Source organism: Peromyscus californicus, unplaced genomic scaffold, assembly GCF_007827085.1.
Source record: "Peromyscus californicus insignis strain IS unplaced genomic scaffold, ASM782708v3 Scaffold_14__1_contigs__length_90479793_seg_2, whole genome shotgun sequence".
Taxonomy (NCBI): Eukaryota; Metazoa; Chordata; class Mammalia; order Rodentia; family Cricetidae; genus Peromyscus; species Peromyscus californicus.
In genome coordinates, this window is record NW_026294436.1 from 57,495,915 (window position 1) to 57,509,457 (window position 13,543).

General features: G+C 42.3%; 1 protein-coding gene across 5 annotated transcripts in view; it reads left to right on the top strand.

The window, feature by feature from the left end:
- The window catches only part of Dcaf8 (DDB1 and CUL4 associated factor 8), a 48,396-nt gene that overhangs the window by 14,952 nt on the left and 19,901 nt on the right, over window positions 1-13,543 (top strand). For 2 of the 5 annotated variants that reach the window (XM_052737655.1, XM_052737651.1), the window contains exons 3-6: window positions 876-952; window positions 7,272-7,924; window positions 8,875-9,015; window positions 11,296-11,390. In XM_052737655.1, the coding sequence (XP_052593615.1) occupies window positions 904-952; window positions 7,272-7,924; window positions 8,875-9,015; window positions 11,296-11,390 (938 nt within the window). In that variant the 5' untranslated portion in view covers window positions 876-903. Of the gene's footprint in view, window positions 1-303; window positions 490-590; window positions 646-875; window positions 953-7,271; window positions 7,925-8,874; window positions 9,016-11,295; window positions 11,391-13,543 lie in introns of all 5 variants that reach the window. The other 3 variants (XM_052737653.1, XM_052737652.1, XM_052737656.1) reach the window with 3 other exon arrangements.

A 13,543-nucleotide genomic window follows, 5' to 3' on the forward strand; every position in this document is an offset into this window, starting at 1 on the left:
CCTAGAGAGGGATGGGAGTGTTATAGCAGCATTAAAGAAATAAGATACATTCCCTAGTTCTAGATAGGGTTTTGCTACAGAGGTAAGTCTGGTGAAAATTAGTAGAATTAGCTGAAGTAATGTTTGCCACTATGTAAAATGAGCTAAGATGGGTTAGTGGGGATTCTCTTTTACATACCTTTGTATAGCCAATCTGGCACTCACAGAGATCTGCCTGCCTCTGCCTCCCAAGTGTGGGATCAAAGGTGTGCACCACCACCACGTGGCTCTGTTTATAATCTTATGTGTCTTTGCTTTTAATAGGCTTGACACTGCAGCTGAGTGACCAAAGACCAGGGTGCTTTGCAAGAGCTTGATTTCTGTCTATTTGTGCATGAAATGAGATTCGGAATCTTGACCCATGTATTCGTTATGTGAAAACAAATGCTTCACAGAGTTTGTGGAAATGTGTTGCTTACAGTGGGAGGATCTTGCTCAGCAGTGCTGAAGGTAGCCTTCTTGTGTTAAGTTGAGGTTCTTAGCTAGCAGTTTGTTATTAGGTGTGCACCTCCTGTTTCAAGTTTTATCTCAGTTCCTTCTTTCCCATGTAGGAAAAACAAACAAACCAACCAACCAAAACACACTATCAGCTACTTAAGAAAGAAGGTAAAGAGTTGGCAGTTGACCTCCCCCCCAAGTATGTCTCTTTATGGTGTTACATTCAGGGAAGCTGGGGTGGGGGTTAGCAACTGAGTAGTTAATATTAAGTGTACCCACACAAAAGATTAATTCTTATGAAAATGGTAAAACCTATGTATTGTTGAATGTCCTTGTCTCTTTTATTGTCTTTCCCAGAAGCTTTTCTAATTATTTTATTTCCTTCTTCCCAAATCCAGGCTGGATACAGCAAATACCATTTTCAAGATGTCCAGCAAAGGGAGCAGCACAGATGGCAGAACAGATTTAGCTAATGGTAAGGGACTGAAAAAAAGGTCAGACTCTCTTTACTATCAGTTGAGGTCTCCCTGCTTCCCTAAGGGAGAATGGAGACCTGAATTTTAGTGGAACAAAGGAGCCCTTGTCTGCTGTCTGAGTACAGGAAAGCACTCAGGAATCATCTTGGGTTGCCTTCAATCTTTTGCTCCTTCAAATTTTATCAGATTGTTTTCAGATCAATATAGAGATATTTCTTTCTTTTTTAATTTTTGTTTTATGTGTATGATTATTTTGCCTGCATGTATGTCTATGCACCACTTTTTTTTTTTTTTTTTTTTTTCGAGACAGGGTTTCTCTGTGTAGCTTTGCGCCTTTCCTGGAACTCGCTTTGGAGACCAGGCTGGCCTCGAACTCACAAAGATTCGCCTGCCTCTGCCTCCCGAGTGCTAGGATTAAAGGCGTGCGCCACCACCGCCCGGCTTTTTTTTTTTTTTTTTATATGCACCACTTTTGTGCCTGGTGCCTGCAGAGGCCAGAAGAGGGCACACCTTTAATCCTAGCACTCAGGAGGCAGAGGCAGGCAGATCTCTGACTTCGAGGCCAGCCTGGTCTACAGAGTGAGTTCCAGGACAGCTAGGGCTGTTACACAAAAAACAAAAAATTAAAAAATTTAAAATTAATTATTTTGTTTCTCAAAAAACAAACAAAAACATCCAGAAATATAAAGAGTTACAGACAGTTGTGAGTCACCATGTGGATGCTGGGAATTGAACCTGGGTCCTCTGAAATAGCAGTCAGTGCTCTTAACTGCTAAGCCATTTCTGGCCCCAAAAATATATTGACCTTTTGGTGAAGTAGTTTGGACTTTTGGAAGCCTGTTTACAAAAGGGAGGGCATACTTAATGAAATACTAAGAAGAAAATTAAGGTGGAGGGAGTTACGGGGAAGACTTAATTGAGAGGTCTGTTTATATGGTAGATAATAGTTTCAGAGAGTGATAAGAAATGAAGTTACTGATCTGGGAGTGTGCCTCAGTGATAGAAAAGATGAAACCAAAGCTATCCAGAATCAGGTCTTCTTCCCTCCCTTTACATTGCACTTAATTAAAAGGGACAGGATTCTAGAGAAATTTCAGTGTATGTCTCTGTGTGTGTGTGTGTGTGTGTGTGTGTGTGTGTGTGTGTGTGTGTGTGTGTGTATGCCAGGTGGACATAGTGGTCCACATGTAATTCTAGTGCTCAGAAAGTGGAGACAGGAGAGGTCCTGAAGCTAGCTACCTAGCTAAAATAGCTGTATCAACAAGCTCTGGGGTCACTTGACAGATTCTATTTCAGTAAGGTGGAAAGTGATTGAGCAAGATTCCTGATGTTAACCTTAGGCTTCTGCACATATGTATGTGCCCCTCCTCCCAGGAACATAGCATATACTCACATGCACACACCACACACACGTAAAGAAGGGTTCACCAAAATACAGTCATGCCCATTTACGTAGTATCTATGAGTTACTTTAGTGCAAGTGAGGGTCAATAGTTAAGACAGTCTTAAATGGTCTTATATAACTTAACATTTTGACCATTTGGGCCTGTACAGGAAAAAAAATTGCAAGAGCCTAAGGTAGATTTTGGTCAATGACTACTAAGCCCCTTCTTCCAGCTTGTGGTATACTCTGTCTCTTATTTTAATGTGCTACCACTGTCACAGTTTGAATTTGTTAATCACAACTTTTTAAATTTTATATTACATTTATTTATTTAGTGTTCACGGGTGCCATGATACTTGAGTAGAATCAGGTTCTCCTTCTACCCTGTGGTAGATCAGAATTTGTGTTCTCAGGGCTTAGTGACGAGTACCTTTGCTTGTCGGACCATCTTGCTGGTTCTTGTTGATCATAATTTTAACAGTAAGTTCCCAGAGTCTGGGGCTGGCTCTGTCAGGTGTTGTGTGCAGGGGTATAGTATACCAGGTATCTAACCTATAACCTTGTATACACTAAACAGGTGCTTTACCGTTAGGGTATACCCTGCCCTAGGTGTGTTTTTATCCCTTCTTACCAACCCCAAGCTTAAGCCCAATTGCACTTAAACACATCTAGTATACTTTCTCAGCATATGTAATTCTCAGCAAATCTGCTTCCTAAGTTCAGATTTCTGTGGGTTCCCCCCATCCCCGCCCCATTTTTCTTCTGCCTCCTAGCCCAGTTTTCCTACTATTATGCTGTTTGGTGGGGTGCTTTTGTGTTGTTCAAGCTTCTCTTGTTACTTCAAACAAAACACTTGTATCTGTTTTCTGTGTTGGACTTTGCCTGAGAATTCATTGGAAGGAGGTCTTATTTCTTCAGCAGTCTTACAAATCAGTGCTCCAACCCAGACAAGCGGGCAGTATAAAGTGTTCCAGGTTTACATGAGTAAACATTATTGGACTCAAATAGCATATCTTAGAGTCACACAACTGGTTTACCTTTCTCTGATGATTTTACCTGTAGCAGGATAAAATTTGTACTATCTTCAGAGAGGAGACCAAAGTAAACAGTATTTTAAAAGCCTTTCTTCCCTTCTTTTTTCCGTACCTGGACCTTAGGTTGGAAATTGTGATTGTATTGAATGTGAACATTGCTCAAGTCTTCATTGCAATGATTTCTTTACTAGACAAGAGTGCAACATTTAATTGTACCCACTGAAAGTGACCAGTTATGTCACTGCCAAGATAGCAGACTACAATATGCTGAGCCTCTCAAGATCCACTTAAAGTAGTGGGCCTTCTATCAGCTTCATGAGTGCTTCTTGATAAAACTGTCTCATCTCTCAATAAAGAGACTGAAAATATGTGTCCTAGTATGAAAATTTTAAACTAGAGTTGGGTTTATAGTTTCAGGGGTAGACCTCTTGCCAAGCAAGTACAAGGCATTGAGTTTAATCCCTGAAAACATGGAAGAAAAGAAAAAAAAATTATTGTTATTACTATTTACTAAACTATGTTTAGTGATTCATGCCTGGAATTCTAACACTTGAGAAGCTGAGACAGAGTCTTTGTGAGTTTGAGGCCAGTGTGGGCTACATAATGACATCATATCTAAAAACAAGCTAACTAGTTGAAGTAAATTAAAATACATTTGCTAGAATAGGGCAAGTGAAAACCTGTGTTAGTGATCATAATGACCAACTTAAAATCCTTCAACCCATGATTCCTGGGTTTTAAGAACTTATAAATTGTCCAGCACTGGAGCTCAGTGGATAAACTTGTTTGCCACCTGGTTGATGTCTGCATTTGATCCTGGAACCCACATGGTGGAAGGAGGAAACTCATTCATCCAAGGTGTCCTTTTCACTGTGGCATGCCCCCCCCCCAATAAATAACTGTCATAGTAATACAAAATGTTTATGAGAGAAAGTTAGCAGTTAAGCAGCAGGAGGTAGGTGCCTTCCTGACCTGGGAAACGGCATAGCCAGATGCTTTTTGTCAGTTACCATCATCCGGTGAGAAGATGGCTGTGTCAGATCTTGCTGAGATACTTTTTCTTTTGATTTTTTTTTTCAATTGAAATAGTGCCTTGTTACTGCTGGAGATTTTTTAATAGATAGTTAAGTTATTTGCTGTAATCAGTAGGTGCCTGTGAAACAACACAGCCTAAAGCCAGGTGTGGTGGTGTATGCCTGTGATCTCAGCACTCAGGAAGTAAAAAAAGATTGCCACAATCGGAGGTCAGCCTGGTCTAATGCATTCTAGGCTAGCCAGGGTTATGTTGGGAGAGCCTGTCTCAAACAGAGGGCAGAATCTAAGGTAGTTGTATCAGACACACACTTTTTTTTTTTTTGCCATTGGTATATTTTTAAAAATGAGGGAGGGTAGTTACTGTATTTTATGTATATGGATGTTTTGCCTCAATGTATGTCGGTATCCCATGTACATGCAGTGCCTGAGTGGAAAGAAGGATATTGGATCCTCTGGGACTGGAGTTACAAATGATTGTTAGATGCTGGGAACCAAACCCAGGTCCTCTGGAGGAGCAGTCAGTGCTCTTAACTGATGAGCCATCTCTCCAGCCCATTGATATATTTTCTCTCCAGCACTTACTCTCCTTTTGGCTCTAAGAAAACTAGCCAGGTCAATTCCAGTTTGATATTTTTATGTCCTACAAAGAAACTGGTTTCTTTAGCCATAGGCTTTTACCGTCTAGTTTTAGTAGACAGCCAACAGCAATAGCCTGTGTTGTTTGGGGGTCATCCCGTGACTTCGAAATTACAGGGAGGAACACCAGAATTGGCGTTGAGATTTGTGTTAATAATCTATGTCTTAAGCTTTTTTACCCTTACCCAAGCAAGGCATCTCCATTCAAAACATTTTATTTTTTTCTTTTAAGTGTTTATTTAATTAGTTTATAAAATAGTGGGTTCCTATAAGGCTCTTTATATATTTTTAGTGTTAGTTCACACACCTTCCAATCCCTCATCCTCCTCTCTGCCCCCATCCTTCCTCAGGCCTCTAATCCTCAATATTTTCATCCCCACTACTTTCATATAGCATGTGTTTTAGCTCCTAGTGTGCCCGCCCCCCCTCCTCCCCACCCCCCCTTTTCCCTTAGTTTTTCAAGACAAGGTTTCTCTGTGTAACAGTCCTGGCTGTCCTGGAACTCACTTTGTAGACCAGGCTGGCCTTGAACTCAGAGACATCCGCCTACCTCTGACTTCTATAGCTATTCCAAACTAAACATCTAGATGTAAAATTTTGAAGCTAGGATCCACACAAGAGAGAGTACATGTGATGTGTGTCTTTATGGACCTAAGTCACCTCTAGGCACACTTTCATATAGCATTCCTGTGGTGATAGTTTATTTGTATGTTAATAAATAAAATTTGCCTGGAGATCAGAGGACATAGAGAGCCAGCCATAAACAGAAGTCAGGTGGTAGTAGCACACACCCTTAATCCGATCACATGGCAGGCAGAGTCTCTGCGTTCAAGGACACAGCCAAGCATGGTGACATACGCCTTTAATCCCAGTACTAACCATAGAGACCTGGAGGTCTGTACAGACGGGCAGTGATGAGGAAATGAGGTGGCTGGGCTAAGAGCCAATGAGAAGGCAGAACAGCAAGGCAATAAAGGTGCAGGTTAGACAGGGAGAAGCTAGTTCTCTTGGGAAGCTACAGCAGCGAGGTAAGCTAAGGTTAGCTGGTGACTCTATTTCTCTGATTTCTTTGGCTATTATCCCTGTATTTGGCTCTGTGTTTCTTATTTAGTATGGTTTTGAGTTTTGTGAGACTTGATCTTTTTGTATAGCCCTGGCTGGCCTTGAACTTGGGGTAATCCTCCTGCCTCTGTTTTCTGAGTATGGGAATTACCAGTGCCTGTGCAGGTTTTTTTTGGTTTTTTTTTTTTTTTTTGGTTTTTCGAGACAGAGTTTCTCTGTGTAGCTTTGCGCCTTTCCTGGAATTCGCTTTGGAGGCCAGGCTGACCTCGAACTCACAAAGATCCGCCTGGCTGGGATTAAAGGTATGCACCACCACCGCCCAGCTTTTTTTTTTGAAGATTTTATTTATTTATCATGTATACAGTGAGTGTTCAGCCTGCAGGCCAGAAGAGGGCACCAGATCTCATTACAGATGGTTGTGAGCCACCATGTGGTTGCTGGGAATTGAACTCAGGACCTCTGGAAGAACAGCCAGTGCTCTTAACCTCTGAGCCATCTCTCCAGTCCCGCCTGTGCAGCTTTGATCTTAATCTTTTATTTAAAACAAACAGCTGGGCGCTGATGGCACACGCCTTTAATCCCAGCAGTTGGGAGGCAGAGGCAGGAGAATCTCTGAGTTTCAGGCTAGCCTGGTCTACAGAGTGAGCTCCAGGGCTACACAAAGAAACCTTGTCTTGAAAAACCTAAATAAATGAATAAATAAATAAAACCAAGATTTCCCCTCAGAAGTTCTGCCATTCCACGTTTTGGAGACATATAGCCCAGGGTGCCCTTAAAACTTGATGAAGAGGACCTGGAGGTGGCTCAGTGGTTATAAGAGCACTGACTGCTCTTTCAGAGGACCTGGGTTCAATTCCCAGAACCCACATGGCAGCTCACAACTGTCTAACTCCAGTTCCAGGGGATCTGACACCTTCACACCAATGCACATAAAGTTAAATAAATTAATAAAAAAACCAAAAAACAAAACCAACTTGCTGAAGATGACTTTGAGTTACAGGCAGCAATTATTCTTTATGAGCATTTGGGAAGTAAACACATTTACTAAAATTGGTTTCTTGGTCTTTGGGGTAATAGTTTCTTAGACCAAAGTGGAAAGTCTTTCTGATCACTGTCCTAATTAATTTTCCTCATTTTTTTTCTTTGCATCTATCCATTAATGTCCAGGAAGCCTGTCTAGCAGTCCAGAAGAGATGTCTGGAGCTGAAGAGGGAAGGGAAACATCCTCAGGTATTGAAGTAGAGGCCTCAGACTTGAGTTTGAGCTTGACTGGGGATGATGGTGGCCCCAACCGCACCAGCACAGAAAGTCGAGGCACAGACACAGAGAGCTCAGGTGAAGAAAAGGACTCCGATAGCATGGAGGACACTGGCCATTATTCCATCAACGATGAAAACCGAGTTCATGACCACTCAGAGGAAGAGGAAGAGGAACAGCCTCGGCACCGCGTACAGCGCAAACGGGCCAGCCGTGATCAGGACTCATCTGATGATGAGCGAGCCCTGGAGGACTGGGTATCCTCAGAGACAACAGCTTTGCCCCGACCTCGCTGGCAAGCCCTTCCTGCCCTTCGGGAGCGGGAGCTGGGTTCAAGTGCCCGCTTTGTGTATGAGGCTTGTGGGGCAAGAGTCTTTGTCCAGCGTTTCCGCCTGCAGCATGGGCTGGAGGGCCACACCGGTTGTGTCAATACCTTGCACTTTAACCAGCGTGGGACCTGGCTGGCCAGTGGCAGTGATGACCTGAAGGTGGTGGTGTGGGATTGGGTGCGGCGGCAGCCAGTACTGGACTTTGAGAGTGGCCACAAGAGTAATGTCTTCCAGGTAAGGCAAAAAGATGTAATAGCAACTTGATAAAAATCAAGCATGAGGGTAGACAAAGTTGAGTTGCTGCCTGGAGCAGAAGCTAGTAGCAAGTTGTGATTGGAATTAGATATAAGGACTTGATCCAGCCTTGACTCCATAGTGATAGACTGAGAGCCCTATGGCAGCCTTTTGTTTCCTTGCACATAAGGACTATTGTTAAGTCCCAGTATGGGTAGGATACTTGAAACTCCTATAGGTGTATCAGTACAAGGCAGTGTAGTAGAGTGCACAGGCTCCTGAACCAAACTGCTTAGTTTTCAGATCCTAGCCCTATGTAAGTCTGTACAGTTATTTACTTTGTACTTTGAGTTTATGTATCTATGAAATAGGGCTTGTAACACATCTTATCAGCACTAAATAACAGCATGTGCTAAGACTTTTGAGTACTCTCCAGTACTCAGGAAAAAGAAAACAAGGGGAGCTAAACACTTTTGATTCATGGCTGGTATGCATTTGATAAAATTTGGCTAATAATGATTGTTCTATGGAGATACTACACCTTAGTCCCATTGTCCATATATACTAGCCACTCATCCAAAAGCATGTCCTTTTTCTTTCTTCTTTCCAGGTTCCTTTCCCCTTGTGGCATATTTATGTTTGTTTGGTGGATGAAGATTTGTCCTTGTTCCTTGCTTTTCCCCCCTGTAAGGCATAGTTGCAGTTTACCAGTGTTTAATCACATAGTGTTCATCGTTCCAGAGCCATCCAGAATTCTCTTTTATGTCAGAAGTGGCTTCCTTTCTCTTCCTTTTAATTCTGGAAGGATTTGGGCTTAGCTGTCTGTACAGAGTAGGAAAGGTACATCCAGCTGTACGAGGGAAGAGTGACAAGGGGTCATCAACACATTTTTCTCTTAAATTTACCTCTTTAATTTCTTTTGTGTCCCTTTTTCATTCTTAATGCTCCAGGCCAAGTTCCTTCCTAACAGTGGTGACTCCACCCTGGCTATGTGCGCCCGGGATGGACAGGTCCGTGTGGCGGAACTCTCTGCTACACAGTGCTGCAAGAACACAAAGCGTGTGGCCCAGCACAAGGGAGCATCCCACAAGGTAAGAAAGCCCTTGTTCCCGGGGTTGTGGGTCCAGAGCCTCTGGGTCTCAGCCAGGTTTTCTCTTGTGTCCCCTCTGTTGTCTTCACCGCCTTCGTGCAGCCCCTAGGTTTGTTAAGAGGGGGACAAAACCGACTGTCCTAGAGTTCCTGAAAAACAAGTGTTTCAAAGACCTTCAGCTCATATGCTTACAAAATTTGGTTGATTATCCCTAGCCCCTGGCTGGGTGTGGTGGCTTACAGCTGTAACCCTAGTATTTGGAAAGCTGAGGCAGCATTGCTGTGAGTCAGGGCTAGCCTAGATTACAGAGTGAGACTGTCTTGAAAACCCCAAAATAAACAAACCTAGCCCCAAGCTGAGAGTGGTTAATTCAGAGATCCTGGAGTTCATGTGTCATTCTTAAACCTCTGAAGTTCACTCTGATTGTTTTTAGATCATTTTAATGGTTCCCAGGAGCTGGTGGTTGGGTTCCTCTGATAAGATTCCTGGTTTTTCTGCTCAGTAGTAGCCTATAAATAGCCATGTTATAGGAAGCTTTATGTAGAGCTCTGAGTACAGAATGGATAGTCATGGTGGTAGCCAGGGAGGCTGAGAGCTTCGCAGCCTCAGGATAGATTTGTGTTTTTCCTTGCAAAGGATGATACTCTTAAAAAAATCTAAGAAAATTTGGAGGAGACCAGAAGGCTCAAGAGAAATACCCACTTCTTTGATTTTTAAGTCTAGTTCCCACCCACTAGGTAACTAAGTTTTAGAGTTAAGATACAGGGACTGAAAAAGAAAGGCATTTCTATATTATTTGTCTGCATGCCTGAATGTAATGGACTTTATTTTAGAATCAAGTCCTTTTTGGTTTTTTGAGACGGGTTCTCTGTATAGCCCTGGCTGTCCTGGAGCTTACTATGTTGACCAGGCTGGCCTTGAACTCAAAGAGATTCACCTGCTTATGTCGGGAGTGTTGGGATTAAAGGTGTGTGCTACCATGCCTCGCTTAGACTAAACTTTTTTTTTAAGATTTTATTTATTTTATGTACACGAGTGCTCTATCTGCATGTACACCTTTATTCTAGAAGAGGGTATCAGATCCCACTATAGATGGGTGGGAATCAAACTCAGGTTCTCTGGAAGAGCAGTCAGTGTTCTTAACAGCTGAGTCATCTCTTCATCTCTCTCTCTTTTTTTTTTTTTTTTTTTTAGATTTATTTATTTATTGTGTATACAGAAGAGGGCACCAGATCTCATTACAGAAGGTTGTGAGCCACCATGTGAGTGCTGGGAATTGAACTCAGAACCTCTGGAAGAGCAGTGGGTGCTCTTAACCTCTGAGCCATCTCTCCAGCCCCATAATAAATTGAATGTTTTTTGTTTGTTTGTTTGTTTTTTTTTTTTAATCTAATTTTTAAATCCACCCCCCAGCTGAGAACTGAACCCAGGGCTTTGCGCTTGCTAGGCAAGCACACTACCACTGAGCTAAATTCCCAACCCCTTCCATCTCTCTTAATAGTTGTTTTCCTTTGCTTTTGGGATTTGGTTAAAATAACAGATTACCTGTCCTATGTCCTGTATAGAATAAATGTACTATTAATTCACACAGTAAGAGTGAGTGAGGCCTAAATTATTTCCCTTAGGATTTCTTAAAGGTTTATTACGTATAGTGTTCTGCCTGAATGTGTGTCTGCACACCAGAAGAGGGAACCAGATCTCGTTACAGATAGTTATAAACCACCATGTGCTTGCTGGGAATTGAACTCAGGACCTCTGGAAGGGCAGCCAGTTCTCTTAACTGCTGAGTCTTCTCTCCAGCCCCCTTCTTCCCTTCTTAGGATTTTTATAAAAACAAACAAACAAACAAAAGTACACATTTTACTTGCTAAGACTTTTGTTCTTTTTTTTTTTTTTTTTTTTTTTTTTGAGACAGGGTTTCTCTGTGTAGCTTTGGTGCCTGTCCTGGATCTCACTCTGTAGACCAGGCTGGCCTCGAACTCACTGAGATCCGCCTGGCTCTGCCTCCTGAGTGCTGGGATGAAAGGCGTGCACCACCACTGCCTGGCTAGGACTTTTTTTTATTTTTATTTTTGAGACATGGTTTCACTATATAGACCAGGCTGCCCTTGAACTCACAAAGATCTTCCTTCTAGAACCTCCCAAATTGGGATTAAAGGTGTGTACCTATCATGCCTGGCCTGCTAAGACATTTTAATTGCTTCCCTTCTGAAAGGTAAGTCAGTGAACTAGATTCCCTCTAATGTTTAGAAACCACACCCTTTCCCTTTCTTTCCTTCAGTTGGCCCTAGAACCAGACTCTCCCTGTACGTTCCTGTCAGCTGGTGAAGATGCTGTTGTCTTCACCATTGACCTGAGACAAGACCGGCCAGCTTCGTAAGTTTAGCCATAATACCTTTTTTTGAAGATTTGTTGTAGTTTTAACCAGGTGGTGGTAGGGCACACCTTTAATCTCAGCACTCGGGAGGCAGGGGCAGGTGGATCTCTGAGTTCGAGGCCCGCCTGGTTTACAGATCAAGTTCCAGGACAGCCAGGGCTACACAGATTTGTTTTATTTTTATACTTGATCTTAGCCAAAAGGCCTAGAAGTGATGATTTATTTTATTTTCCATTTTGTATATGGGTGTTTCTGTGGGGGTATGTACACATGAGTACAGATGTTTACAGAGGCCAGAGGCTTCTAGACATTACCCTAGAAGCTAGAGTTGCAGGTGGTTATGACCCACCCAACATGGATGCTGGGAGCCAAACTCTGGTCCTCTGCAAAAGCATTATGTACTCTTAAGCTCTGAGCCATCTTTCTAGCTGGTAGTCACATTTTCTTTGCAGAATGCTTATTTCTTGGCCTTAAAAATGTTCCACATGTCATAGTAATGTTGAACTCTTAGGTTCACCAAAATATAGTACCTTTAAGCCTATGTTTGATAAGAGATAGCTTCAGGTTTTGGAGAGGTCCTTACTTCCTGTGTGTTTCTTTCTTTTTTAAAGATTTATTATGTATAGTGTTCTGCCTGCATGTGTGCCTGCATGCCAGAAGAGGGCACCAGATCTCATTATAGATAGTTGTGCTGGGAATTGAGCTCAAGATCTCTGGAAGAGCAGCTAGTACTCTTAACCTCTGAGCCATCTCTCCAGCCCCGTGTCTGTTCCTTAGCATGAAATGTCTACCCTACCTTAATTTTCAGAGAAAGCTCCCTTTTTTAGGTAGATTTTTTTCGAGACAGGGTTTCTCTGTGTAGCTTTGCGCCTTTCCTGGGACTCACTTGGTAGCCTGGGCTGGCCTCGAACTCACAGAGATCCGCCTGGCTCTGCCTCCCGAGTGCTGGGATTAAAGGCGTGCGCCACCACCGCCCGGCTTTTAGGTAGATTTTAATAATTTGGTAATCTTGTGTTCTCCACTCACTTAGTACCTCCGTTTAGCTTACCAGAAGAAGCACATTACTCCACAGTCTAGCTTAGAGGTATAGTCTTGTAAATGTTCAGTTAAATTACATACAGAAAAATAAAGGGTAAGTCTTGAAAATAAGATCGATGCTGTAATAGAGTTTTGTTATACTATAGACAATTTGTACATGGAAATCCTTTTTCCCTTTTAACTGTGTAATGCCATAGAAAAACAAAGCAACTTTTTTTGGTAATTTTTATTTTACTATTATTTTGTGTGTGTGTGTGTGTGTGTGTGTGTGCGCGCGCGCGCGCGCAGCGCGCGCGCGCGCGCACGCACCTGTGCGCACGCATGTCCCATGGTATATGGAGGTCAGAGGACAACTTTGTGGAGTTGGTTCTCTCTTTCTCCCTTTCTGTGGATTCTAGGGATTGAACTCAGGTCACCAGGCTTGCACATCAAGTGCCTTTACCCACTGAGCCATCTCTCTGGTTGAAAAACACCAAGTCAAATCTCAATCTAGTCATTACTAGTTAAATAACTTTATATAATCTTCTGAATTCCAGTATCTTTGGTTATATCTCTCTCCCTTTCTAGAAATCCTGTAATACATACATACATTGCATAATACATACATACATACATACATGCATACATATGTTGTCTGTTTTCATTTTTGTTGGTTTTACAATAATTACATCTTAAACTCATAATAAAAATACATAGACACAATAGAAATGTTCCCTATGTATCTTTTCCCATTTTTTTTTAGCTATTGATAAAAATTGTTAGTAATTTTGAATGCTTTCCAGTCACTTGAATATGGTTATGTGTGAGTATATGTGACTTTTTCCTCCTAGTAGCTGCTTTTCCATGATCTCTATAATTCCCCCCCCCCCCCCCCCCCCCCCCCCCCCCCCCCGTAAAGATAAAGTCTCCTGTAGCCCAGGCTGGCCTAGAACTCACAGTTTATTCAAGGATGACTTTGAATTCCTGATGATCTTACTTGATGTATACCACCATGCCTGGCATCTGTATTCTTTTAATGGAAAGCTGTATAGATTTTAAAATCAAAATCTCATTGTCCAGAACAGTTCTAGGCTGGAGTGACTTTGACCAGGCAGAGAGAATGCTAAAAGTACTT